At 46.3% G+C, this 25,477-nt stretch overlaps 1 protein-coding gene across 8 annotated transcripts in view; it reads right to left on the reverse strand.

The window, feature by feature from the left end:
* foxp1b (forkhead box P1b) overlaps positions 1-25,477 on the reverse strand; it is a 148,196-nt gene that overhangs the window by 73,636 nt on the left and 49,083 nt on the right. For 7 of the 8 annotated variants that reach the window (XM_031843583.1, XM_031843591.1, XM_031843625.1 and 4 more), the window contains one exon: positions 9,206-9,378. In XM_031843583.1, the coding sequence (XP_031699443.1) occupies positions 9,206-9,364 (159 nt within the window). In that variant the 5' untranslated portion in view covers positions 9,365-9,378. The remainder of the gene's footprint in view (positions 1-9,205; positions 9,379-25,477) is intronic. The other variant, XM_031843599.1, reaches the window with a different exon arrangement.

The following is a 25,477-nucleotide window of genomic DNA, read 5'->3' on the forward strand; positions in this document are numbered from 1 at the left end:
ACACACACACACACACACACACACACACACACACACACACACACACAGAGCGAGTCCCCGGCTGCAGTGACACTATGAAGAAGGCGACTGCGCAGATGTGGAAGACCTAAAAACACTGACCAATCAGAGGAGACTTGGCTTTTCGAGAGGGTGGGCTTAAAGAGACAGGCGCTAAATCTTAGCGTTTCAGAAAGAGGGTGAATACAGGTTCATTCAGACCGACAGTACAAGAACATCAATGTGTTTCTAAATAGTAAAGGCTGCAAATGACTAATTATATCTACGACTATCACACTACCATCCAGCAGTGCTTTTGTGATTGCGTTGTGTTTTCAGTTTACGACTAATTAATATATATACAACTATACTATTAAACTACTATTTTTACCAGGCTGGATTTTCAGTTTGCCGAACTAACTTCAGTGAAAAATAAAGTAAAAGGTGAGGAAAAATAAAAAATCTTAAGCCTCTGTATCCCAGTTTCATCAGCTCACCTGTTTAAGTCTGCTCTTTAAGCCCGAGTCCTCTTGGAGCTGAGGCATGTGTGTGTGCGTGTGTGTGGGGGGGGCACAGTTGTCTCAGGGTGCACTGGGGAGCAATATGTGCAGTCTGCGAGCTAACAAACGGTAGCAGGTGGGAAAGAGGCGTTTTGCTACCATCACATCACCTAGCTCCGCATGGAACCCCCCGTCCGTCCGTCACCCAGCCTGGCCCGGGAACTGCAGGCTGACGCCAAGAGCCAACTCAGATGTCTATTACCCGCATTGTGTCAAGAGATTATGAATAAGATATAAAAGCCGGGCTCTCCCTACAGGACTTTCACATTAGCCTGGCTGCGTAGGTGATGCCCCTCGATGCATACATGTATACAAGCAAGTGCACGTGCACACGCATTGACCTAAACATTGACGCATGCGCCGCACGCACGCACACATCGACGCTTTGCATGCGCATACACAACGTTCCAAAAAAGATGCCTTAATCTGCAACAAGGATTACGGCTTATTGAAACAAATAAGTGTTTTAAGAGTGAGACAGTCCCGGTTTCAATTTCAATAGCTCATTTAACCCTTATCTGCCCGAATCCTTGGGGTCCATTCTATGTTAATTGGATCTACATTGCACTAGCATTGGGGGTGTTAACAAGCACAGCCTATGAATATTAATTACCCTGAAGTTTTCTGCACAGGAAAGACTTCACTGATACATATTAATTCTGTGAAGTTTTTTAAAGTAGTGCTCTCATTAAAAATGAATAGGCCATGCGCTCGAATGTTTTCCCAGGAGGAGTCGTGCATCCTTAAGTCTATCCCTAATAAATTGGGTCAGATTGGCTATCCTTAAAGAATAGCTTCTCCACAAAACGGCATTATTATTCAACTGAGTGTAAACATTCCAATCGGGTGAAGAAAGCTCTTTCTTTTTTTCTTTTCTTGCTGGAACAGTGTTTTGACAATGGCTATTAAAGCCAGTCATGTCTGAGCGCGTACTTTCCCAACCACAGTCTCCCGAGGCCCTGTTAAAACGGTTACTTATTTACAACACTAAACACACAAGTTGTTCAGCTAAACAGCGCAAAATTACTCTGTGTGAGGGTTTTGTTTGTGTGTGTGTGTGTGCTTCTTGATGTGGTGCGTTCAGAGGCAGTTGTTGGCACTACTTTAAATAAAACATTGAGGATGCATTAGTCCTCCTGCTAGGCGAGGCCTCTCTCTAAGCCACTTAATACTGAACTGACGCGGACGTGTTTCCCTGTCTGCCTCCAGCCAGCTGCCTCAGACACCTGCTCAAAGTTTAGAGTTGCCCACTTCAGCACAAACACGCAGCCATCAAAGACCATCCGGGGCGCCACACACAATGAGAGCCACTTCAGTGTTCCCTAATGATACCCGCATGCACTTGCATCATTTACACGGGAGGGCGTTTTTGTATACGTGCACACACGTCTTTGAGAGGTTTCCTCATCCACACATTCTCCGCTGTATCAGACCTTAAAGACCGAGGAATTGGGGCCAACATCATATGGAACCCTCAAGAAGCCAGAGGGTTGTTGAGGGTTGATTACAAATGTGCGACACTTCTTATTGGCCATCTCACTGCTGCGCACTCTTGAGCATGTGAACCAGACTTCCGCCAAAACTGGACTAAAATGAAGATATTATTGGATTATCAGCAGAGTATTTGACTATATGAAAAGTAGTAATAACAGTTAAAAAGATTCCTTCAATGACTAACACTAGGGGGAATAATACGCTAGTTCAGCATCTAGTCTGTCCAATCCAAAGAAGAAGGAGACTTCCGCCGGGTGGGCGAGCTAACTTCCGGTTAGCTTCCGGTTAACCCTAAGCTAACTTGAATGGGGATAAAACAATTCACCTGCACAATGGTAATGCAAATGGTAACGGACCAAATTAATCAAATTCAGATAGTGAAATGAGTCATTTCCTCGGGGTTGTGATGGACAAAAATGATTTATCGACCGTTTTACAGCCACAACAGCAAAATAACTGGGAAATAAATCTCATAAATGTATCCTCGTTTGTATCATGGAAACTTTTCGAGATCGTTTTATTGCCCGACTTTCTCAGCGACTGTCCTCAGATGTAAACCTCAGTTTTCACCCAACTGGTCAGCAATCAGATTTGTCGCCTTCCACCAACTATGTTTCTTAGCCGGCACTGACATATTTCCAATGTTGCTTTAAAGCTACTATGTTATATAAAGCCGATTCTGATTCTGATATAAGGAATCTGCTCGGTGATGTGATGCTGGTGCCTTTACAGGCTTGTTTGTTTGTTTAGCTGGAGCTTGATGGCACAGTCAGCGGACTGTAGACTGTGAGCACAGGCTTTTTTTTTTTAATCACTGTGTGCTCATGATTGAACTTTCTACAAATTGCCTATTGTTTAGCTGTCCTCGCAGTCCATCTTTGGCATGCAAATATGCACACTACAACCTGATTGACACTCCAAATGATTAGAAATTCATCTCTTGGGTTAACCAGCTGAACTCTGTGGAACAACCAGCCTGTGTCGGACCCTCTCCTTATTATCATTGTATTGATTGCCAACCAAAATCAGAGAGTTAGGAAGATATTTGGGAGTTTACTTTTACTTTTGATGTTTCGGAGTGGACTGAAATCATCACAAACACCACATTTATTTTCCATGGTGTGACCATCGTCGTAATGGCTTAACTAGATATAGGAAACCGGTTTACTTGCTTATTTCATGTTTTAGAATTCAGGTTAATCCTTATGTGCGTAATCAGTTTGTTTTCATAACTAATTAGAATATAGCAGAATTCATGTAATTCAAATGAGAAGACCCTGTGGAGTGATTGGAGCGTCAGCTCAGCTGTTGGAAACTAAGTGGAACGATTCGAACGATTCTTCGAACAGAAGAGCAAATCTAACAAAGTCCATCTTTGATGCCATGAACAATGTTACGTGTGCGTTGTGTTAATCAAAGGCGATTGTGCACACTGAAGTCTGTTCACATGTGCTGAAGAGTTCTTGTGTAAAACCTGTCGGGGCTCCCGAGAGAGCCGTGTGAAGTCTGATGAACTGCCTCGAGTGACGTCATTTGAGTCAGTGTCCATTGAGGCTGAAAACTTCTAAATTTAAAAAATAAAAAAACATTAGCAGCTCCTAGCATAACACACTCGAATCTCCGATTGGAACTGTCTGCAGTTGCATTGCATCGTGGGTAATGTAGGCGCCAGGTTTAGACAAGGAAGAAGAATATATAGAACAGAAACATCTGACAATGTTACAGAAGTGCAATGCTAAATCTGTGGCAATGTTTTCACCAAACTATGAAGGAGAACCTGTGTTCCTAATCCTGGGTGGTGGCTATCACGTTACTGTAGAAAGTATAACAATCACATTACTCAGACGCATGTTAAAACGCTCTCCGCTTCCTTTTCATTCTCGCTGGAAAGAGACGTGAGGCGAGCTCCTGCGATCCCCCTCCTGCTGCCCACATAAGCAGGGTGTGTAAACAGGATGTCGACCCGAGCATCAGTCAACTATTTTAAACTATGGCTTTGGCACACATGCGACCCCGCGCTTCATCTCTCTTCCCGGTCGGAGAGCGGCGGCTGGAGGTAGACTCAACAAAACGGATGAGTTCATGCGCTGGCTGTCTTGGAAGGCATCCACAAGACAAAGGAGAGGTGCTGGGTGGTTTACCTCCCAAAACCTCGCTAACAAAACCGGGGTGACAAAAGGATTCAGAGAGTTGTACCGAGACTCAACAGATTTCTTTTTCGGATAAAAAAGAAATGTACGAAGCTGTGTTTAAAAAGCAATATGATTCAAGAGGAACTTAAGCCGGAGTGAAAACAGTCGTGATATTTCCAGTGACACAGGCGTTGTTTCCCCCCCCCCGACATAGCAGTGTTCAATTTTCACCTCCATCTGTGTGATTATTAATCAGATCACACATCAATTGCCAGAACCAGCAAAGAAATTCAGCCTGTAATAAAACTGTCATGTGCTGTGGTATAAAGACAGATGTTGCCAGTTGTGTGATAACATAATTAAACTGTTCAGTGAGGGATTCCATAAAATTATTCAAATTGGACGAGCACTATCATTTTACCAATAAAGCAATTTAGGGCAATATGCAGTGTCATAACACTGATGTTATCCTCTCCGCCAGATTTTCCAATAAGTTGGAGCCGGTGCTGGGCCTCCTGTGACAATATGAACAGGATATATGAAGATACCTGAGAGCTGGGAGAGACGGAGGAGCGTGTGCGCAGGGGGACTCGGACGCTCTGCGGACGCACGCTTGCACGACCTGTATACGCGCGAGTGGGTTAGACGGCGAGCGCACGTTCAAAACGGATAACGCACCGATATCAGTCAAGAAGCACCCGGAGCAAAGACGGAGTTATTACACGTGTCAAATAGTCAGCGCTGCGCAGGTGTAGGAATTCCGCAGTGGAGCAAAACACGGAGACACTGGCAGGAGTTCAGTTCAAAAAGCGTGGTGAAACACCATATTTTAATCTGAGCGTAGCACTCTCACTCTTACACTCTCTTGCCCTCAGCTCTGCGGCAGAGTGCATGCAATTAGCTGAGATCTGAGACAGTGAATGCTCTCTGGCCTCCACACTGACCTGAGGCTGTTACACCCCCCCCTCAGTCCAGTCTGACCATCAGCCCATAACGTGGTACTGGATGCCATAAACAAGCGGGCCGTGCGCCTTTGGCCCTCCATTTATGTCCGAGCCACGCATGTGTTTATATGTGTACTGCACACCTGCGTGTGTGTCTCTGGGTGTCCCGAGTGCTCGTCATAGAGCACGCCCCCCCCCAAAGCCGAGCTCGGCGACGGTGGCAAAGACGTGCATTTCCACCTTCTCAAGCCTCCACGAGGGGCCGTGTAAGCCCTGCATTATGCAAACAGGAAACCTGCGCCCGCTCAGCTCTTTCTGTGGCCACCGTTCTGCGTGTCACTCTCTCCTCTCTGCAACACGCAACGCGACGGACACCTCAACCATGCGGGCAGAGAGGAGGAGGAACAGTGGAGACATAATTGGCTGGCCTTATCTTGCGATACGTAACAAAGATTTAAAAAGGCGCTTGATGGACAAAGCAAGACTTTATGGATGTGTGTGCAATAAAAGAAGATTATTCATCCCCCTGTTTTGTTTCTTATTCTGTTGAGATGCCGTTGGGTTGATCTGCACAGCATCGCTGAGAGGAAGAGGCAGCCGGGTGTTTTAGAAATCTCTCCAGCTTGATTAAAAGGGCTCTTCTAAAAGACAGGAAATTAATATTTTATGCTCGGTTGTATCAGTTGAACCAAATATCAAGTGAAGGAATGTATTGCACGGTTAAACGTGTGAGATGTTATGAATGCTTTGCAGAAATTGACCGAATATATCACAGGAGGAATGCGTGTCGAGAGGTTGCTGAAGACAGCAGCTGCAAAGTGAACGCAGAGTCCCCCCCCCCCCACCCCCCCACGTCGTTGTTGTCACCGTGTGTTTGTTCGACTGCCACGGCAACACAGCTTCCTGTTGCAAAATCATTTCAATCACAAAACAGGTTGTTGCACAAACACCCCTCTTTCATGCTGTTGTTTGTGTTGTGTTCGCTCTCCTGCAGTATCTTCACTTCCTCATGAGGATAACGTTAAAACCACAACTTCTACAAAAAACACACACAGAGAGAATAAACACACTCGGGTTTTGGGGCAAAAGAAAACAACACATATGTTATGAAAAAAAGATGCCATATTCATGCATCTAAAAAAAGGAGATGCTCATATATTATACACAAGCAGCTGCAGACAACTGAGCGCAGGCTGGAGAAAAAAAAGAAAACTACAGGACGCACAACAAAAGGTTTATAAGCAACTAACCGGTTACGACACAACCGATATCACTTTGAGTTCCTCAAAAAGTGAAATGTGCGTCGCTTCCACAGCAGAGGAAAGAAGAGAGACCTTCTTCTCATCCTCCCTTCTGAACAAACAATATTTGACTTACTAATAGAGATGCTTAAATCAAGCTTATGGTCCACTTCCCCCAAATCTGACTAGTCCACAAGATGAATTCCCCTGTCAGGATCAAGATGATCAAACAGATTACAATTATTTCATCCCCCATCTTTATTAATGAGGACTGTCTTTCATAGTTATGTTCCCTAATAAGAATAAATGATATGCCACTGCCAGGTTTGTTGTTGCCCGCTCACTCAGGGGACTCTCGCACATTTGCGCTTTGAGTCGGGGGAAGATTTTTAGATTGATTTCTGCATCACCTAAAGGGTGGGTGGGGGGGGGATGGTAATAGCATCTTGGATGTTGTGGAGAACAAAGAATGCAGCAAAAAACTTCGGTGTGTCAGTTAGAAGCGTATTAGTGCGAGCTGCAAATAAAAAAACTTAAAAGACAGACTGTGAAATGCCACAAAAGTAAAAAAGTTATCAAGTAATTGAGCGGAGATCGTAATGCCCCGGGGACAATTAACATGGTTCATGGTGCATGAGTGAAAATCCCGGGTTAGTCTAATGGGAGAATAAAAAGACTGCCTGCCTTTTCCCAGTAACACTACCCCTGGTAAGTAGCCTATCAGAGCCCAGCGCCGGGGAGCCGTGAGTGAGACGTCTCTCTCCTCCGTCCCCATCCGTGTGCCATTTATCACACGCAACAATTAATACGCCTCCCTTCTGTTTCAGCTCCAACCGCGGGCCACGGAAATTAACCGCTGGATTTGTTCAAAAAGGCGTGAAGCAAAAAAAATAGCGCTCGCTATTTACCGCGGCAGAGAGCGGAGGGCAGAAAAATGCGACTGTATTGGGGAAGGAGAGAGCTGCTCGTCTCGCCTTCCTTTTAAATGCCAGGGCAGGTCCTGCAGAGTAATAGCTCTTTCTGGATGACTAGCAAACAGGGGCCACGGCTGGCTCGAGTCTGGCGGGGGGGGGGCGGCTTTATTTCCATCCCTTCTTGGTGTCAAGTGCACATCCATGACACTCTTCTCTCTCCCCCTCTGTCTCTGTGTCTCTCTCTCTCTCCCCCCCCTGTGTCAATTCATCAAACAGTTGTAACCCGGTTGTCCTCGCGGAGCGAATCAGAATGTGCCCCCTGGCTGAAGCACGAAGGGAAAAGTCAACAGGAATTAAGTTTCAGCGCAACTGTTTACTCAACTGTGGCCCGGCAGTTATTGAAATCTTATCCATGGTTTTGTGTGAGTACTGCGGTAATGAATTCAGTATGGCTGTGATTTTCTCCCTGACGACATGCTCATTTTGAGCTGGAAAGAGAATAAAAGACGAGTGGGAGGTGGGAGTCTGGTAAGGCCCGAAGAACTAAAGCACTGAGAGCGAGGAGCGCGCTGACAAAAACGTCTTCTAATCACTGACCGGGCTTCTTCCCTCCGACACTGTCCCGCTTAATACCCAGAACAAAACGTGATTAACGGAGGCGCTCAGCACGTATTTCTGAGATGACGGCATCTTGGCCTGCGCTACATGTTTGCCCCTCGTACATCTCTCTAGTCTACAATGAAAGAAAAAGCCCGGGTAAAGAGGGGGAAATAATTAAAACATATGACTAATCACAATGTAAAAGTAATCACTTATGAGGTCATGTTACTTACTATTCAAGTGATACACTTGAAAATTAATGATTTTTCCTTATGATAAAACGTACCGCATGTGCACAAGCGATTATCGCTGCGTTGACCCGCGTATTACATCAAGTGAGATGTCACAACGCTGAGCTGTTTGTGAGGAATGCGTCGTACTCTGGAATGAGATATGAACGAACCGGCTGGTTATCATCAGTTCCGACAACAGAGCCGAGCATCCCGAGCGTCACAATATCCCATCGTCCCCGATTGTCATGACAATTCTGCTGAGAGATGGTGACTGATAATGGCGAATTATCGCCCTCGCCTCTATATGTTTCACTGCCGTGTCTCTCCGGCGCTCTGCGCTGCAGCGTTGGTTGTCCCTCCCCGTGCAGACGCTGATGGATGTGCTGCGACAGCAGACGGCGGCCGCGCGGAGCCCGTGCATCGTCGCCAAACGGCTCCTGACAACGGCCCCGGCCCGTCCTGTCGGATAGACCGAGATAGCACAAGACACGCTGATCTTTTCAATGTTGTTTCCTTAAACACGCTGTCGCGCGCCACGCATAACGCTGACACCGACAGAAAGAGCTTGTCCGTTTGCCTCACGTCTGAGGTGGCGGAAAAATGTTTTTTCCGGGCTTCCAAAGCGGCAAGAGTGCGGCATTAGCCGTGCGTCGCGAGGTGTGTTTACAAGCGAGCGGGGGAGAACGCCGTCATCCTATTGGATGTCGCGGTTTCTTAACTGTCCTCGAAATCCCGCGGCACCTACGTGCTTAAAATGTGTCAGAACGCCGCGATAAATATTTCACCACAATGCAGATGCTGCATGCTACGATAAACACGTTCCAAACACCAAACACAATCACACACTCTCACACACACACACACACACACACACACACACACACACACACAGAGAAAGAGCACTTCCCCTCCTTTAAATATTCAGAAAGGGCCTCAATATACATAAATAATAATAATAATGTGTTTATGTACTAGATGTACTTTGAGGTGGAATTAAATATTAAGTGGCACTTTAAGAGGGGAGGAGAAGCCTGCTGTTGACGTGGCTTAATAAAGCGGAGACAGGTGCGAAAGGGTCGGACTGGCCTACCTGGTGCTGCTGGAACTGCAGGAGGTCAGCGGCGGTCACCTCCACCGACGGCGTGGCGCTGTTGGGTCGCCCCTCCCTGGGCCCGCCCTCCGGGCCCGAGCCTCCGTTGTGGATGGCCGGTCCGTTGCTGGTCGCCTCCGTCCCAGATTCTTGCATCATGACTTAAAAAAAACCTGAGAGCGAAAAACAGGGACAGGGAGAAGCAGCTGTTAAAACACGCGGGCGATGAGGTCGCGTTTCAACTCCGAGGCCAAAACTATAAACATCTGTCACATCCTTCCCACACGATTTCACTTTTATTGCAGGTTTCCCTGTCGGTCCGTGTGCTTTTTCCCCCCCCGTTTTCTTGTTTGTTTGCTTGTGGCATTCGCAGCGAGGCAAACGCACATGCACACGCTCTCGCAGACCGCTGCTCCGCAGAATAATGAACCGCTCCTTTGTTTTGGCCTTTTCCCGGCACAGATCCTTTGCAGATGACAAGTCCACACTGGGCTGGAGGAGAGAGGGAGCGATACTCGAGTTTTTGTTTGTGTTCTTTGTTATGGGGCGCATGCAGGGGTGCGGTGGAGGGGGTGGTGGGGGGGTTTCTGGGGGTCCGGCGCGCATCGGGAGAGGAACCCAACCTGTGTTGAGTGAGAGCAGAGGAGCCCAAGAAAAACACTGAGCCTCCAAAACAAAACACTTTCTATGGAAATGGATATATTTACTCGCATGGCTCCCAGAAGAACCACGGCAGAATGGCTTTTTAATGGGAAACAGGGCGACTGTGTGAGGCCTGCCAGAGGATCTCCATGAGAAACCTCCGATTCGAGGCCGAGCGAAAACAGTCAAATCCTTCAGGGGCGCTCAATTAACACCAAAATACTGAACATAAATAAACCCCCCTGGAGTTGGTGGGTACAAAAATATTGTCTTTCATAACTTAATGTAACTCAAAGGAACAACATACAAATACAGGCAGTGTACTCGTTCCATGTGATTTCACGGGATGTGAATACACGGCTCACATTTTACAACCTCTGTTCTGCTTTTGGATACACAAAAGCCAGACAGACATGATGGCCCCCCCCTCTCTGTCTCTCTTGGGATGAGTGCCAGTGACGCTGGAGCATATTTTGTGTGTGTGTGTGTGTGTGTGTGTGTGTGTGCCCGTATTCCTCAAATCAGTGGAATGATTTACAGCTATTGTGAGTTGGTCGCAGGCCTCGGCGTCTAGCCTCCCAATTCCGGGGCGGTTAATGAAGCTGACCAAGTCGGGCAGAAGCGAATTAACTTGGCTGATTAATTATTTATATGAAGCAGAATAAATGCCTTTAAAACACCGGGCCTCATCATGAAAGAAGGTGAAAATGGAACTAAACGCAGATTTATGGTGTTGCGTTTAAAGCGTGTAATAGGAGGGGCCGTCGCCGGTTAATATGGGCTCAACTACCCGGGCACCAGTGTCTCCAGAGGTCCAGATCCAAACAAGATACAGACACACACGCGACAGACACCGTGGGGACACACACTCAGGTTGACAGATAGGAAATTGAGGCTGACAAATTGTCACAGAAGAATATTTACGGAGCATAGGTGAGATAATAATCTAGCCATGGCATTATTATAAAAAATAAACAGCTCTGTAATCATAGTTCTGGGACAGTCTCCCAGCTCGGTGTCATCCGTAGCGGTTGTGGACTTCGGTGAGCTGAACCAGAACCAGAACCCAGAGTCCACTATGGTTTACGTCCCCCCACCCCCCCTGTAGAAGCCGTCCTCTCAAGAAGCGTATCCGAGTGAGTCATCCGACACTGTGCCGGTTCAGTTGTGTGTCACGACGCCCCCGCACTCAGGGGCCTGTCTGAGCGGCTTTGGGCCCGGCACTACAGGCCCCACGTTCTCTGGGCCGGGGCTGGAGCCGCCCACCCCACCCCACCCTCCCTCCTCCCCTCTCTCCCTCCAGACAGATGTTGACCCGGCTCACCCCTCCAGTCTGGCGCAGCCTCCCTCCATAATGGGATTTTCTAAACAAGGAGTGAGCAAGAGGAATACTGCGGGATGGGACGCTGCCAGCCACGACTCCATCTACAGGCCTCTGCTCGCACCGGCCCCCCCCTTCACCAATTAGAATCTCGGGGCGAAATTAAATGCCATTTGAAATAAAGCATGGGCTGACGTTATTCACCGCCACTTATTTTTCAAATAAAATGCAGTTTTGTTTTTTCTCCACATACAGAGAAATAAAAGAAGGGCCTGCTTTCTTGCTTTCTTTTTTTTTTCCCAAAGCTACATAAAAGGGAAGAGGGGGGGGAGTAATGGCTATTATACATGCAGAATTTTCCATGCAGAATTTTCATAATTATAACGGAGCGGCGTAAATTTCCAAATGCATGGCATCTCCGAAAGTAATCAGGAGAATGAGCCGCGGGGCTATTTTAATGTATGCAAAACTAGTGACCCACAATAAAGGAGGGAAAAGGCCACAATGAATGCAAAGTAATGCGCGCATGCTTGGAACCGGCACTGATGAGGGGATGGCTAAAATTAACACCCAATTAATTTTCGAATTGACAAACAAATGAAACCCATAAATCTACTTTCTCATTAATTTCAACCACAGAATAATTCAAAGCTGCAATATCGCGAGCGGACAAAAAAATAAATAAATGGAAAATGGGCATTATCCATCATAAATATCAAGAAGATAGGAAAGCGCCTTATTAGAGAGTTGTGCTGATAACAATGTTAATCTGTGAGGAAGTGAGGCAGGGACACGCCGTCATCAGCTGGGGCAACTGGGCCACGTGACTCGGGCCCCCGCGCATGTTTATCTATCTATTTATTTTCCCTTTGCTCAGGGGGATCGCCTCGTCTGCGATGACTCAAAAAAGCTCCAAGAGTTTTCCATCCGTTCAACGAGTACAGATTCAGCTGTAATTATGGGTCAAGTGTCCCGCTAAGAGTAACGGGGTTACAAGCGTATGCGTTCGTGCTCCGAACGCAAACATTTCAACACGAAAAGGAGATGTGAGAAGAGCTTTTTTTTTTCTGAGTTGTTGAAATAGTTTTGAAAATAATCGAAATTATGGAATTTCCAGGAGACGAAAGCACGGCAACAAAAGTTCTTTGCAACAACAGAAACGTCTCTGCTGTTGGTTATTAGATGCCTGTCTGTTCTTTTTCCTTTTTGGAGGGGGTGGGGGGGGTTGCTTGCAAAACAAAACAAATGTTTGGAACAAACACTGAAGAAGAAAAAAAAAGGTCATAGTTTCTGTTTGTTTACAGTCTGTTTTGTGGGGAGTACAGTACAAACAAGAGTCACATGTGTCTCCCACCTGACCAGATAGGTTGAAGGTTAACAACAGCCGGCGGCCAGAGCTCATCAGCCCGGCCTCGCCTCCTACCCCCCCCAACCCAACAGAAACCCAACGCCCCCCCCCCCCCCCTGTCATGCTTGCCTGGAATCCAACAGCTCACACAAGTCAGCAGTGGATTCAAGGTAGGGTCGGCCCCGCGCAGCTGTGCTCTGACCCTCCGCCGTGTTCTGTTTTTCTTTAACGCTCATGACAGTAAAGCCTCGGCGGCCACCTGCTCCGATTCGCCGGGTTCTCACACAGCCCGTGTTTACACGAGCGCACAACAAAAGCACAACATTGTCCCGGGTGGCAGATAAAGACGCGGCGAGGATGAGACAATGGGAAGAGGTTCAACTTAAGAGCTGTTTAGGTTCTGGCCCTGGTCGCTAGACTAGACAGCACACCGGTGTGTACCGATGGTGCAAAAGAAGAAGAAAAAAACAGAACCCTTCTCAAGGTTTTCTTAAAGAGTCTTGTGTTCTGCTGTATTTTGGCTCCTGTTGCGAGGGAAAAGTCAAAAGACCAACACGAGCTGTTAAATAATCCATCACCACGGCCCTTTTCCCTGACAACAAACTACTCCGACAGAAGTAGAAACGGGCCGAAATCCCGCTTTCCCATAACTCTGCTCCTCCAGTCCTTCCACATATCGTCTGCTAAACGAGAGGCCTTATGCGAAACAGGACCGCCTCCGTCGCAAAAAAGACTCAATCGGGACTCGACGACAACTCTGTCCTCTCTCTGCTGAGAGGAGCGAACGGCGGGGATGACATTCTGCCAAAGGAGACTTCACAGTCAGACCAAACAAGCATGTAATCTTGTCATCCACTTCAACCAAGTCACAGATAAGCAGAGCATATCTCCAGACTTCTGTGACAATATGGTACGAGAGCGCACACACACACACACACACACACACCCTGCCACCTCCACCGTTAAAGCCCACATCTTTGCACCAGCCGCTGCGTTCTTCCAGGTTCTTCCCAGCCCTTGTGCGGCGGGTAGAGCGGACCACTCGCGCCGGCAAACAACGCGGCTTGTTTGTTTGATAAGTGATTGCTGCCATGGCTACAGTAAACAGGGGCAGCGGCGGGGTTTGTGTTTATGAACAAACACGCCTCCTCGCAGGAGCCGTTTAATATTGACCAGGTGGAATGATCAGCCGATTTCCTAGGTGACACTCGGAGCAGGACCAGTGTAAACAGGTTGTGGGAGGGGATGGGGGGGGGCTTTAGGGAATCAAGGTCGATGTAGATGCAGCTCCGGGCTAGAATAAACAGCGAGGCAGCAGTCAAGATAAACAAAAAAGTCATTCTTCTGACATTCTGAAGACGCGCTAAAGCTGGCGTGTTGCAGCTGCCGGCGAGACCGAGGACAAAAAACGGCCGACGTGGCCGGTCCGCCCCCCCCGCCCGTTTCCCTTCCAGACCCAACAAACAGCAGCTCCTCACAACAAGCGCAGCGAGGAACTTGTAAAAAAACATGTTAAACATTTACCTTGTTCAATTATTCAGCTGCCGGCTTTGTGGAAATAACAAAAGGATGTCTGAGGTGCTCCGAGAGCAACATCGGGGAAAAAAACAACAACAAACAACAAACAAAAGAGAGAGGGGCTTGGGAGGAATTGAACGGACATAGATCCATCATAAATCAAAGCGCGTGGCTTCGATTACTTGATTTATGTACGACTTCAACGGAACACGAGTTGCTCCAGCTGTTACGTCAAACACGTCATTGTCCAAAAAATCTGTAGTGTGAAAGACGAGGGAGGTAATTGTCGTGTTGGAGACTTTCAAAGCTGCGCGTCACCTTGACCATGAATTTTTCATGAATACAACAACTTGCCATCTGTGGATCTGCATCCAGTGAAGCTCCCCTAAGTTTTCTCTCCACTTCCCCCCCCTACTGATTCCATTTAGTCCCCAAAACACAGTTACCCACTCATAAGGAGGGCATGAAATGTGAGCACGGGCTCCAAACACATATTTATGGCACGTCGGGACGACCGTGATGGGATCCTCGAGCGTGACATCTAGACCCGAACCTTATTACTGCACCGCCAGTAGAGGAACAGGGGGCTCGGCATCCGAGCAAGTGGTGAGTGTTATGATTCATGAATACCAACCTATTACCACGCCACAAGCTCAGATAAATTAACAATAAGAAGAGGGTACGAGGAGGCAGACTCCGGTGGCGAAGCTGAGTAGATCTATAATTTCGGAAAAAATACACAAACCAGTTTGTCTCCGAGCGAGAAACACCTCGGTGTGAAGAGGAAAAAAAAGGCCCGCTGTGCTCAGACAATGACGGAATGTGCCAAAGTAAGGCAGGCCGCGGTATTTTTAGTGCAACTCGGGGGCCGATAGAGACTAAGTAAATAGAGAAGTCTAATGAGTTTAAATCCGGTTGCACATGAACGGAATAGTAATTCCGGGATGTGGAGCCTCTTTTAGGAGCGCCTCGCCACACATTTTCTCAGCGACTTCTCCTTCATTCGACTTTGATAAATCTCGCTCGCATGTGGCTCTCGTGCCCATTAACTCTGCAGCGAGAGGACAGACACCAGGAGACGAGGGGCCGTCTTTTTCTGACCACTCGATGCAGCACAGGAAAAAAAAATAAAAAAAGAAACAGCAGGCGTTGCTTCCCTCAAGCTCATCTCACCAATTAGACCTGTCAAACATGCAGGCCCGAAGAGAAAAAAACACAACTCCAATCTATGGGCTTCCTATGGGATCTGCAAAAGCACTTATTGTTTTAACATTACTTAAAGTGTGTCATATATTTTTAATCATCTTTTACTAGAATTCATGTAAGGGCTGTTCCCCCGGGGGTTTCTGGGGGGGGGGGGGGGGGGGGATGCGAACTTGCCGAGAGGAAATGTGTCAGACACATTTTCCTGGGAAAACCAAGGTTGGCCTTAACGAACTCGTCTAATTAATACTGCGCACCTACGCAAAGAGAGGACAATATTATTAGAGGTGCCGTCAACTCGCTGCAGTGCACACTGACACTGACTGAGTGTGGTGCATTCATTAGGATTCCTCTCTCGGTGCCGTGCGATGTGACTGAAGGAAACCGGGGGGGTGTGTGGCCTATCCCCTGGTATGTAAATGACTCATAGCACTGTTAGATGTTGGTCTTCGGACACAAACGCACCACAGGTGGAGGGCTCCCGCCTCTTTTGTTCAGAGTTACTCGCAGATTAACCTTTTTTTTGGGGGGTTTCCTGTGCGATTTGCACGTCAATATATATTTTTCCAACAGTTTTCGTCATGAGTACTTTCACACTGAACGTGAATATCACGCGGCAAAATAGCTTTCTCACAGGGAATAAAGGAATCGACCAATCACGGTGTGCGTACACAGAGGCTCCTCGGTCCGAACCAAGAAGGCAAACTTTATTAATCCTTTCAACGGGAACTAAAATTCACCCGGAGCATTTGGCAACTTATTGTATTGCTGCTCAAGAAAGCCTACTTGTATACATACAATAATAATAAAGCAACAGTGATTATTTTCTTAATTAATTGTCTATTCCCCCCCCCCTCACAATATAATCAAAAAGAACCGATAAGAGTACTAGTGGCGATAAAATCCTACCGATACCCATCCCTACCGGTGTGTAAAGGTCTTTACACATTGAAGTGCAGTGGTTATTCTATGTCAGTAGTATCTCACCGACTGCTAGTGCTCAGTGAGAGGTGAAATATCTGAAATCGCAGCAGCCCGTTTGCCATCAGTCATCCGATTCCCTGTCATTGGTATGGGAGTGGTCTTACCCATTGACCCCTCCTTGCTCGCTTCCGAAGGAGCAATCCTTCCTCTCCGAGGTACCGGGGTCGTTTCAGCCTAAGAAGCGTGTTATTATTTTAAAAGCCTCGGCTTCTCGGGGACAGCACGGAGAGGGTTAAACAGGAAGGGAGTTTGTGGCTTCCATTAAGCAGTTAAACTGAAGATAAAGGGCGAAGGGGCTAAATACCAAAAGACCTTGCATGAATTTCTGCGTTTTAATGGAATCAGGTTTTAACAACTCTTTTTTTTTTTCCCCTTTTGGGTTAAATACAGCCCATGTCAGGAGGATGCGTCCCACTCATAAAGCAGCACAATGACAATGTACAGTGGCACTAATACAAGGACATAGTTCATCATGACATTTTCTGCAATTCCCAACTGATTAGGGTCATTATGTTGGAGGCCTGATTTATGTTGTCATTTCCTCTCACCGATCCTGCATCAATGAATCTTAATGAATTGGTAAATAAGGGTGAAGATTACACTGTGTGACACCGCAACATTTCTCACCCTCAACGGCCGAGATTTATGTAGCCAATTAGAGGCTAACAGAGAAAATTGGCTGGCAGAAAAAAATGATATTCTTTATGGTAGGGAAACGGAGGAGCATTCTCGGTGAAGGGCAATTGTATTGTCAGTGTTGTGAGTCCATAAAAACCGGCCTCCGAGTCCACCTTCAGGACGCGGATGCGAGGGGCAGCTCTGGAACCGCTGCGGTAGAGCCGCAGAGCCCGAGTCCTTAGCATTCACATCGCGGGCCTCTCTCCCGCGTGTTTGATCAGCATAAATACGCCCCTGTGTGACAAACATGTTTACCGTCTCACTGCAAACATCAGGCAATCAGACGCCCGTGAGGTGCTGCTTCTCTAATGAAGACTACGGGAGCGTTTTTCATCAAGGCCAGCCGGGTCAGAAATATGCCTCTTTTATACCGACATCAAAAAGGAGAAAAGGAGCAAAGTTGTTTGCTCTAAACATTTGATAAGGTGATATTTTTCAATTAGTTCTTAGTTGTTTTTTTTGTGAGGAGATAAAGTAAAAGAAATGCCCTTCATGTTTTTCTCTCAAAGGAGGAATATCAGAATACACCTCTTTGAAGATATCTCTGATCAACACACAGGAAATGACACATACAATATGATTAAGGGCTGTTTAACCGGTCCTGGGTACATCGTTATCACAGCCGCGATAGTTTGTATTTCTCAGATGCAGATGATTACGGCGAGGGATAAAACTGTTGTTTTTTTTGTGTGTATCAATATTACAAGTATGAATAGCTTAGCTGCTTATTAATGCCAAGTTCTTAAAAGAGCACTTCGATTTATAATGAGAGCCTTTATGTGTTACATATTGTGACTAGATTCGGCGCGAGGAAGCGGGGCTCCTTCACATCAAACACGCTGGCCTGCTATTAGGCATCCGGGATGCTGAGCGATGCTGCGTGAAAAGGGGCGGAAAATTAAAGCCGAAGCGACGCGGGAAAGGGCTTAATTTACTGGCATGTACGGTATGCAAATGAGATTACTCTCAGCTTAACTGCATCATTTATGTCCATAATAACGGCATCATCATTACAGGGCTCAAATTAAATTACACTGTAATTAGCATATCAAAGTGATTGGTTAAAGTTGAAAACAAATACGCAATTTTGTTAATGAACATCTGTAATCGCCGTGTAGACTCTCCGTTTGAAAAACATCCAAAACAAATATGTGCTTTTGGAGAAGAGGGAGAAATATCCCACCTAAACGGCACGCCTGTCTGTCCGTCCATTCGTCTGTGTGTGCGTGTGTGTGTGTGTGTGTGTGATGTGATGCTGGTAGGATGAGGGGCTGGGGTTGGGGTGGGGGGTGTTACCTGGAGAGCTCCACACTCTCAGGATATATTTCCCAAACTCCGGGAGATCAAAGATCCAATTTCCCACACTTGCCACTTCGGGAGCTCATCAATAAAATACTAATCACTTCACGCCTGATTCTGAGAATGGAGCCGCAGCCCGGAGGCTTAGGGGAGGCTTCCATATCACAGAAAACACCTCCTCTCCGACTGTCTTGACTGTTGTTAAACGCACACACACACACGCACACACACACACACACACACACACACACACACATATGTATAATTTGCAGTCAGGTTGATCCAATAGCTGTCCTGCCTTTTCAACCCCCCCCCGCCTCCTGATAAACACGGAGCGTTTTAAGCACCGTACAGCTCAGAGAGCACTTCCTCAGACCTCTGACAGGAATCACACCTCACTAAATGTGCGTAGGAATGAGAGTCGACCCCTTTGGTGTCGCACTTTGATCGTCCCCCACATCGTTGTAGTTACACTACCTACAAGCCCACCTTTGTTTTTACGCTTTTTCACTATCATCACTGCCAGTATTTTTTTTGCTAATAACTCGACATAAAAGGGTAAAAAGGCAGCGGCGGTGTGTGCGGAGCGCCAGAAATGCACTCGTCAAGTTCGCAAGAAGTGGCATGTTATTTTATTCATTAAGAAATCCATTAAAAGGCCTTATTCCTCGCAAGTATGTGAGAGATGTGCCTTTCAAGGTAGAGCCGGGGCAAATCCACTCCATCAGCTAATGATGGCACTCATTACACGGAGAAGCCGGCTAATGAAGGCGCGGTGGCCGGCCGATCCCCTCGCCCCGGCATAAAGCCCTATGAAATGCTAATATCTCACTTCTAATTAAAGCATACTAAGTCCAAATGCACCTTCACGGCTAGCAGCCGGCAACATACATTTTATTTTTCCACCACTGTGCTACACCCGGAGATGTGCCTGAGCAACATTCCGTTAATTCATATTTAATACCCCCCCTGCCTTGCTATCTGCCTCTGCTCTCTTCCTCTCTCAGCTCTACACTGTGAGCCGGCACATCACTACGCTTTCTACCTGTCCAGTTTCTCTTCTTTCTTTGTTGTTTCACTTTAAAGTGCTCGGAGAAATAAACACATATGCAGACAACAGCCTTTCTGCGTGTGTCACAAGGGGAAAGGTCGGTGGGGGGGGGGGGAAACAAACAGAGAGGAAACAGGAAAATACACCAGCCGCTCCACCTGTATACGTTTACAGTGTTTACACATCTTTGCCCGAAAGTATGTTTACGAGGGAAACCTGCCACCCTTCTCAGAAACTGACCTTGAAGCCGGTAAACAAGCCTTTCACAAAGTTCATTAACGTCAAACAGGGTTTATTCTTTTCCCCCCTCGGATCATAAAAACAACAACAAAAAAAAAAAAAAGGTCAGCGCCATGAGCTTCTCAACAAAATATGCCTGCAATGGAGTGGAAGTAATGGTTAAACCCGAGCAAATAGTAAAAAAAAAAATAATTGACAGTATGTTCGTTTGAACTGCGCTCCACACTAAGAGCGTGACATGACGGAACTTTATCATCGTCAGTTAACTGACAACTATTTCACCACTTATTTACAGCTCCTTCTGTGTGTAATGCGCTTCACCAACATTAAGGTCGCTGTGACTCAGAATTTGTATTTACACACCGGTCTATTGTCAATAAGGTGAAAATCAATGATTAAAGACAAATAATAATAATAATAATATTTGAAATTGTGGAATTTTGAAAGAAATAAAAAAAGTAATTTGAACAAAAAAATATTGATTGCTTTAACTCGCAGCGATTTCTTTTGTTAGTTATATACAAATAGTTTTATGTTTATTGCATCATTTGCCAAAGAGTAGCAGCGAAACGCATGAATTTAAAGGTCAATGTTAAGAACATATCACATAAAGTCTTGTTTGATCCCGGCCCAAGTATTTTCCCAAGGATTCTCTGGCTCTGCGCTGTGTAAATCACGCAGCCTGACCTTCTACATTCCTCATGCTCCGTCCTCCCCTTCATCCGCAGCCACAGATAATACTGGGCAAATATCATAAACGTGAGGATTTTAGGATTGAGGTGAGGCTGCCGTCATCCTCCACCAACTGGGGAAAAGAAAGCCCATCATGCATCTGAAAGAACCCCGTTTCCACCTCCTGACGGAGGCGGGCTGACCCTGAACCTAACGGCCTGAATGCCGACGGTCCACGGAGAACGCTCCCGGGGGATCGGCAATTTGAGTAACGCCCACTTTTTACGATTTTGATGAGATGTTATTCAGATTTTATAACTGATAACACTTCTCCTCGTTTTACACAAGTTGCTGTTGCTAACAACTTTCCTGGACTTCACAGGTAAATGAACACTTTATTCAATCTGCAGTAACAAGCAACACGTACATACAACAACAAACTTCAGAACTAAACAGCCAACGTGATGTTTCCAGGTCAAACGCAGCGCCGGCTTCGGGCCGAGGGGGCGTGACCTGCAGCTGAACTGGCCTCTGCTCGGCCACAGGGAGGAGGAGGAGGAGGAGGAGGAGGAGGGCATGCGGCCACTCAAAACACATCACCCCGCCCCCTGATAAATAACTTTAACACAGCAAACAGAGGCCCATCAGTCAACCTGCACACAGCCAACACCGGGACAGGGGACCAGGGAGATCGATGGAGATAGAGACGGACAAAGAAAGACAGAAGGAAGGGGGGAAGACCAGCAGAGAGAGAGAGAGGGAGGACAGAGAGGGAGAGGGGAGGGCATCTAACATAGCAGGGTAGATAAATATCACACGGGAGCCAAGTACTGTAAGGCTGTGAAAAGCCAGGCTTTTTTGCCGAGCTGTGACATTTGTTTCTTATTGTCTAAGTGGCAGCTGAAAGCGTCCCCCTGCGAGAGGGGCCCCTCGGCTCGGGCTCGGCTCCGGCACCGCTTTGATAGGGAGGTAACCATATTAGGACGCGTATTGTAAAGTAAACAATAACATAGTTGCAATGAGATGGAAATTTTTCAGCTAATGGTGTTTGTCATTCCTGTTTTCAGTGCACTGAGCAGCTCTGTGTTTTTGCTGGCTGGCCAGAGAGACGTTGTTTATGAAAACACTGGCGGGGGCCCGAGGCCAAAACCAGAGCAAAAGAGGAAAACTGTAAATAAATAGCAGTTAAAAAAAAAAAAATGCCTCCACCTTTTTTCATTTGATTACATAAATAAAGCCACATTTGGGTAGCAATAGCCTCTCGCTCTCAGAGTCCCACTCCGGGCCGCGTCCACAGGAAGGCGGCTGAATTTGAAAAAAAGGCACATTTTCCCTCTTTAGTTTGGCCCTCCAGCCGCACTAATTCAACGTCTCTCACAGATGCAAGCTGTACTGCATGAGATAAAACTCTCAACAGTGGTTCAATCAACTTTCAAAGACACAAAGCTGGAAGCTTCATGTCTCTTAGGCTGAGTGTACATACAGCGTACAGTTTGCACTCAACTTCCTAGGTTCTCATCGTGCTTTGGCTGAACAGACAATTTTCATTGAATTTGCACTATCCCATGTCGTCGCTAGCTAGCAGACATCTGTAAGGGAAAAAAAAACAATTCATAAAACCCTCCGTCCCATGTCGTAGCAGTTTCAAGACTTTTGCCATTTTAATTCATTTTTAGATTAATTATTTCAACGCCTCCTAAGACTGTTTTTAAGGACCCTTGAGAACGCTGTATACAGAAACATGGGAATAAATAGATGTGGCTACACTGGAACACAATCAAGTTGAGTATCAATTCTTTTTTTTTTTTATGCCAGCAAACATCATGGTGATGTCTCCAAATTTGTACTTTTTCCCCAATACCTTACTTGAAGGAAACTACACACGCATTTCATACAAAAGTTCAAGTTGAACCAAATGTCTCATGTTGAGTTGATATTTGGTGAACCTTGACGTGTAAATTAGCATCGTTATCCCACAGTGTTGACTGTTGACGTTGCTGACCTTTAAGGGAACAAAGAGCCGGAGAGTCCAAGCTTCCATCGCATCCCCTCTATTCAGAGTATAACCTGCTCCAACAAGCAGTGTGCAGAAAATTATGAAACATGTTAATGGTACGAATAAGTATTTTGAATACGCTGGACTTAGTGAACAGCAGTAGCTCGCTAACTGACCCGCTAGCGTAGCCCAACGACACGTAGAGATGGATTTCGAGGAGTCAATTCCACCTTTAGTGCGGGAAGTATTTGTTAATAAGAATAAGTATTACTTATTTATTTGAGTGGCCATTCAATGCAGACTTTCAATACATTCAAGGCTTTAATATTCCATTCAAACAGTCACATTTTGGCTGATACCCAACCGGTGTTAAGAATGAGCACAATGGCAATGTGGACGATGTCATTTCCATATACAAGAAACAATGTTTCATTTGGCTGTTTAATTCTGGTATTCAAAATATGTGAACATCCTCCAGACAATCCCAACAAGAGAATGAGTGGAGACCAATTGTTCACAATATATAATGTGAATCGGAGCGGCGGGCAGACTAATGGCTGAGTGAAATAACTGAGATACTATTTGACATGCCTGGTTTCAAAAGCTCCATTTCTGACTCATTTCTACAGCATGTCCAGATATTTAAGAGAGACCAGCCTCCACTCTGCTCTACCAGTCGCTGGTCACTGTTCGACCTCTGGTCTCCGGCTGTGGTTGCCACGTTCTCTCCTCCAGGTTAAGAAAAGGCGAGAGTGCACGTTTTTAGATGTGCAAGTGGGGAAAACAAAGACTCATAAACAGTGTTTTCCAGCCCGTATGACTCCTACTGCTGACTCACTGGTGGACTTCCTCAGCGTGACGTCTCACCCAGGTTCTCGTGCATTTCTACAGACGTACAATTCAGAGAGTCAACTACAGTTGGAAGTGGACGTGCAACTTCTCCCCTTTCTGTCCCCTCCACATGTTGACTGTCTTTGTTTGGTTCTCTCTCTCTCTCTCCCTCCCTCCCTCTCTCTCTCCCTCTCCCTCTCTCCCTCTCAGCCTCATTCCTAATCTCACACTGAAAAAACGCAAGCTGTTTATTTGCGTAGGGCTGAAGCCATTCCATTAAGTAGCCCCACCAGGTGCTTTATCCCTAAAAGGGATTTGTTTTCTAAAATAAACGGAGAAAGCAACGGACTGCCAAAGTGATATTTACCATGACGTGAAGTGATTGCAACAAAGTCAAAACTATCCAAACAAGAAAGACTTGTAGGAAACTTTTTTTTTTCTCCTTATTTATTATTATTTCCTTACATAGTCAGAGACTTTCTCTAGTCTGGCTGGAAACCACAAACATAATGTGTCGTAATATATATAAATGTATAGTATTGTTTTGGGGAGCGGAGGGCAGTATATATTTGATATCTCACCGGTTATAGTACAGTATATTGTTTTGCAATAAAGGCAGTCGGGACAGATGCCGGCCTAGGTTAAAATAAGAAAGACCTCTGTGGAGTCGGAGACAACAAATCAATCCACGTTGTTAGTTCCATTTCATCTTTCCTGAAGCGGAGACACGAGGCCAAAGCTAAAAAAAAAAAAAAAAGAACTGTTTTTCTCACTTTTGTGATTTTCTTTTCATCTCGCCGTAAAAACAACTCATCTCGGGTGGAATTTGCTTACTTTCCCGTCGCCTCGGTCAATCTCACACGAGGGCTGCGTCACGTTAGCCGCGTGCACCTGGTGGCAGGAAGACGTTATCAAAGCTCCGTCGACACGACTCGGACCGGAAGAAAGCGCGCTGATAGAAAAATAGATTGAAACTTGCCAAACCGCGTTTTTTTTTTTTTTACCACGGAACTATATTTTAAGTAAAGCTTCCAGATAACACATCTGCGATCGGGTTATCAGCGGGGGGAATTCTTTTTCTGGCTCCGCACCGGGAACGATAACTCACATGAGAAGTTGTTGGGGATGCAAGAGAGAAAACACCAGGAATGTTGCTCTATTGTGTGACATATTGCACTCAGGCATGAGGCGTGCAGTTAAAGGCGGCAAACCTGTTTAGCGAGACAATACAGAGGAGCAGGGCGATCTGCCAGTGTGTGTGTGTGTGTGTTCTGATAGCAGCTGAGAGCATCAGATAGGGAGAGCAGCCGGCGGCCCGGCGAGGGTGTTTAGAAGGCTTTGACGCATCCTGTGATCTCAATCGACAGGGGAGGAAGAAAACAAAAAAAGGGCTGCTTTACGGCTCTGCCTTGCCTCTACGATCATTTTTCATTCTCACACCGACTGTCGCCGCTTTTTTAACTACAGCAGCCCCCCCCCCGGGCTCCGAGAGTAGATTACGGTACTCACGGTGCATTAAAGAAAAAACACAGCAACAAAAACCGCCGCCGCCGACAGAGGCGGTTAACTTTTTCTTCTAGGAAATCTCCCCCATGTGGCACTTTTGCCGCGGCGAGTTGTTTATTATGTCCCGAGCTCGGCGTAAGCGATTAAAGGGGGCCCTTAAGAATCAAAGTGTTATAAATGCATGGAAACACAGCCAGCTGTAAATGCCACAGAATTAGAAGCTTACCAAGCCTAATACTAATACAAGGCAATTTTCAGCTTGATGCTGATATAAAGAAATTACTTTTTTTTCTCTCTCTTTTTTTTTTTGAAAGTAAGCAATAAACGCAGTCAAGGGAACTATTACATCCCAGCATAAATCTGCACACGACCTTTCTGTGGGTCCAACTCGTGAATCCGCTTGTTTATTCCCAACACTGGATTAAATAAAGCAACCTCAACAAGCTGGAAACTGAGGCAATTTAAAAAGCCGAGGCATTTACAGGAGGGGCGAACGGGACGCATTACAAGAGCGACTGCGTGATGCGTTCTCTCTCTCCCTTACACGGATTCATGAAATTCAAATGAAGTCCAGCATGAGACCATAACATTTGGAAGCCCAGCGTGTTTTTCGGGCGTCTGAGGACGCTCCAAAGAAGAGGCACTCTTCTGGGGCGTTGGATGTCATCGGGTCCGAATAAATTGGCCGGAGAAAAGCGTCGTATCAATCAACGATGAATATATTGTTTTTAAAGTATAGCTGGTTGAACTGGACACAAACATGAGCACCTTCCTCTCTCACACACACAAACATTAGAGTCTGTTGCGCTAAGACACAGTAATCCCATAAGCCGCTACTGGGATTTCTGCATTAGCGACGCAAATCAAAATCACATTGGGAAGTTGTGTCAATCATCGGGGCGATTTTTTGCCACATTAACAGCGACTCCATAACCGCGTGGAGGACTTTTTTTAGGGGCTGATCTCACATCTGGAGCTGGTGG

This window comes from Anarrhichthys ocellatus, unplaced genomic scaffold (assembly GCF_004355925.1).
Source record: "Anarrhichthys ocellatus isolate YVR2014 unplaced genomic scaffold, GSC_Weel_1.0 scaffold1, whole genome shotgun sequence".
In the NCBI taxonomy this organism is placed as follows: Eukaryota; Metazoa; Chordata; class Actinopteri; order Perciformes; family Anarhichadidae; genus Anarrhichthys; species Anarrhichthys ocellatus.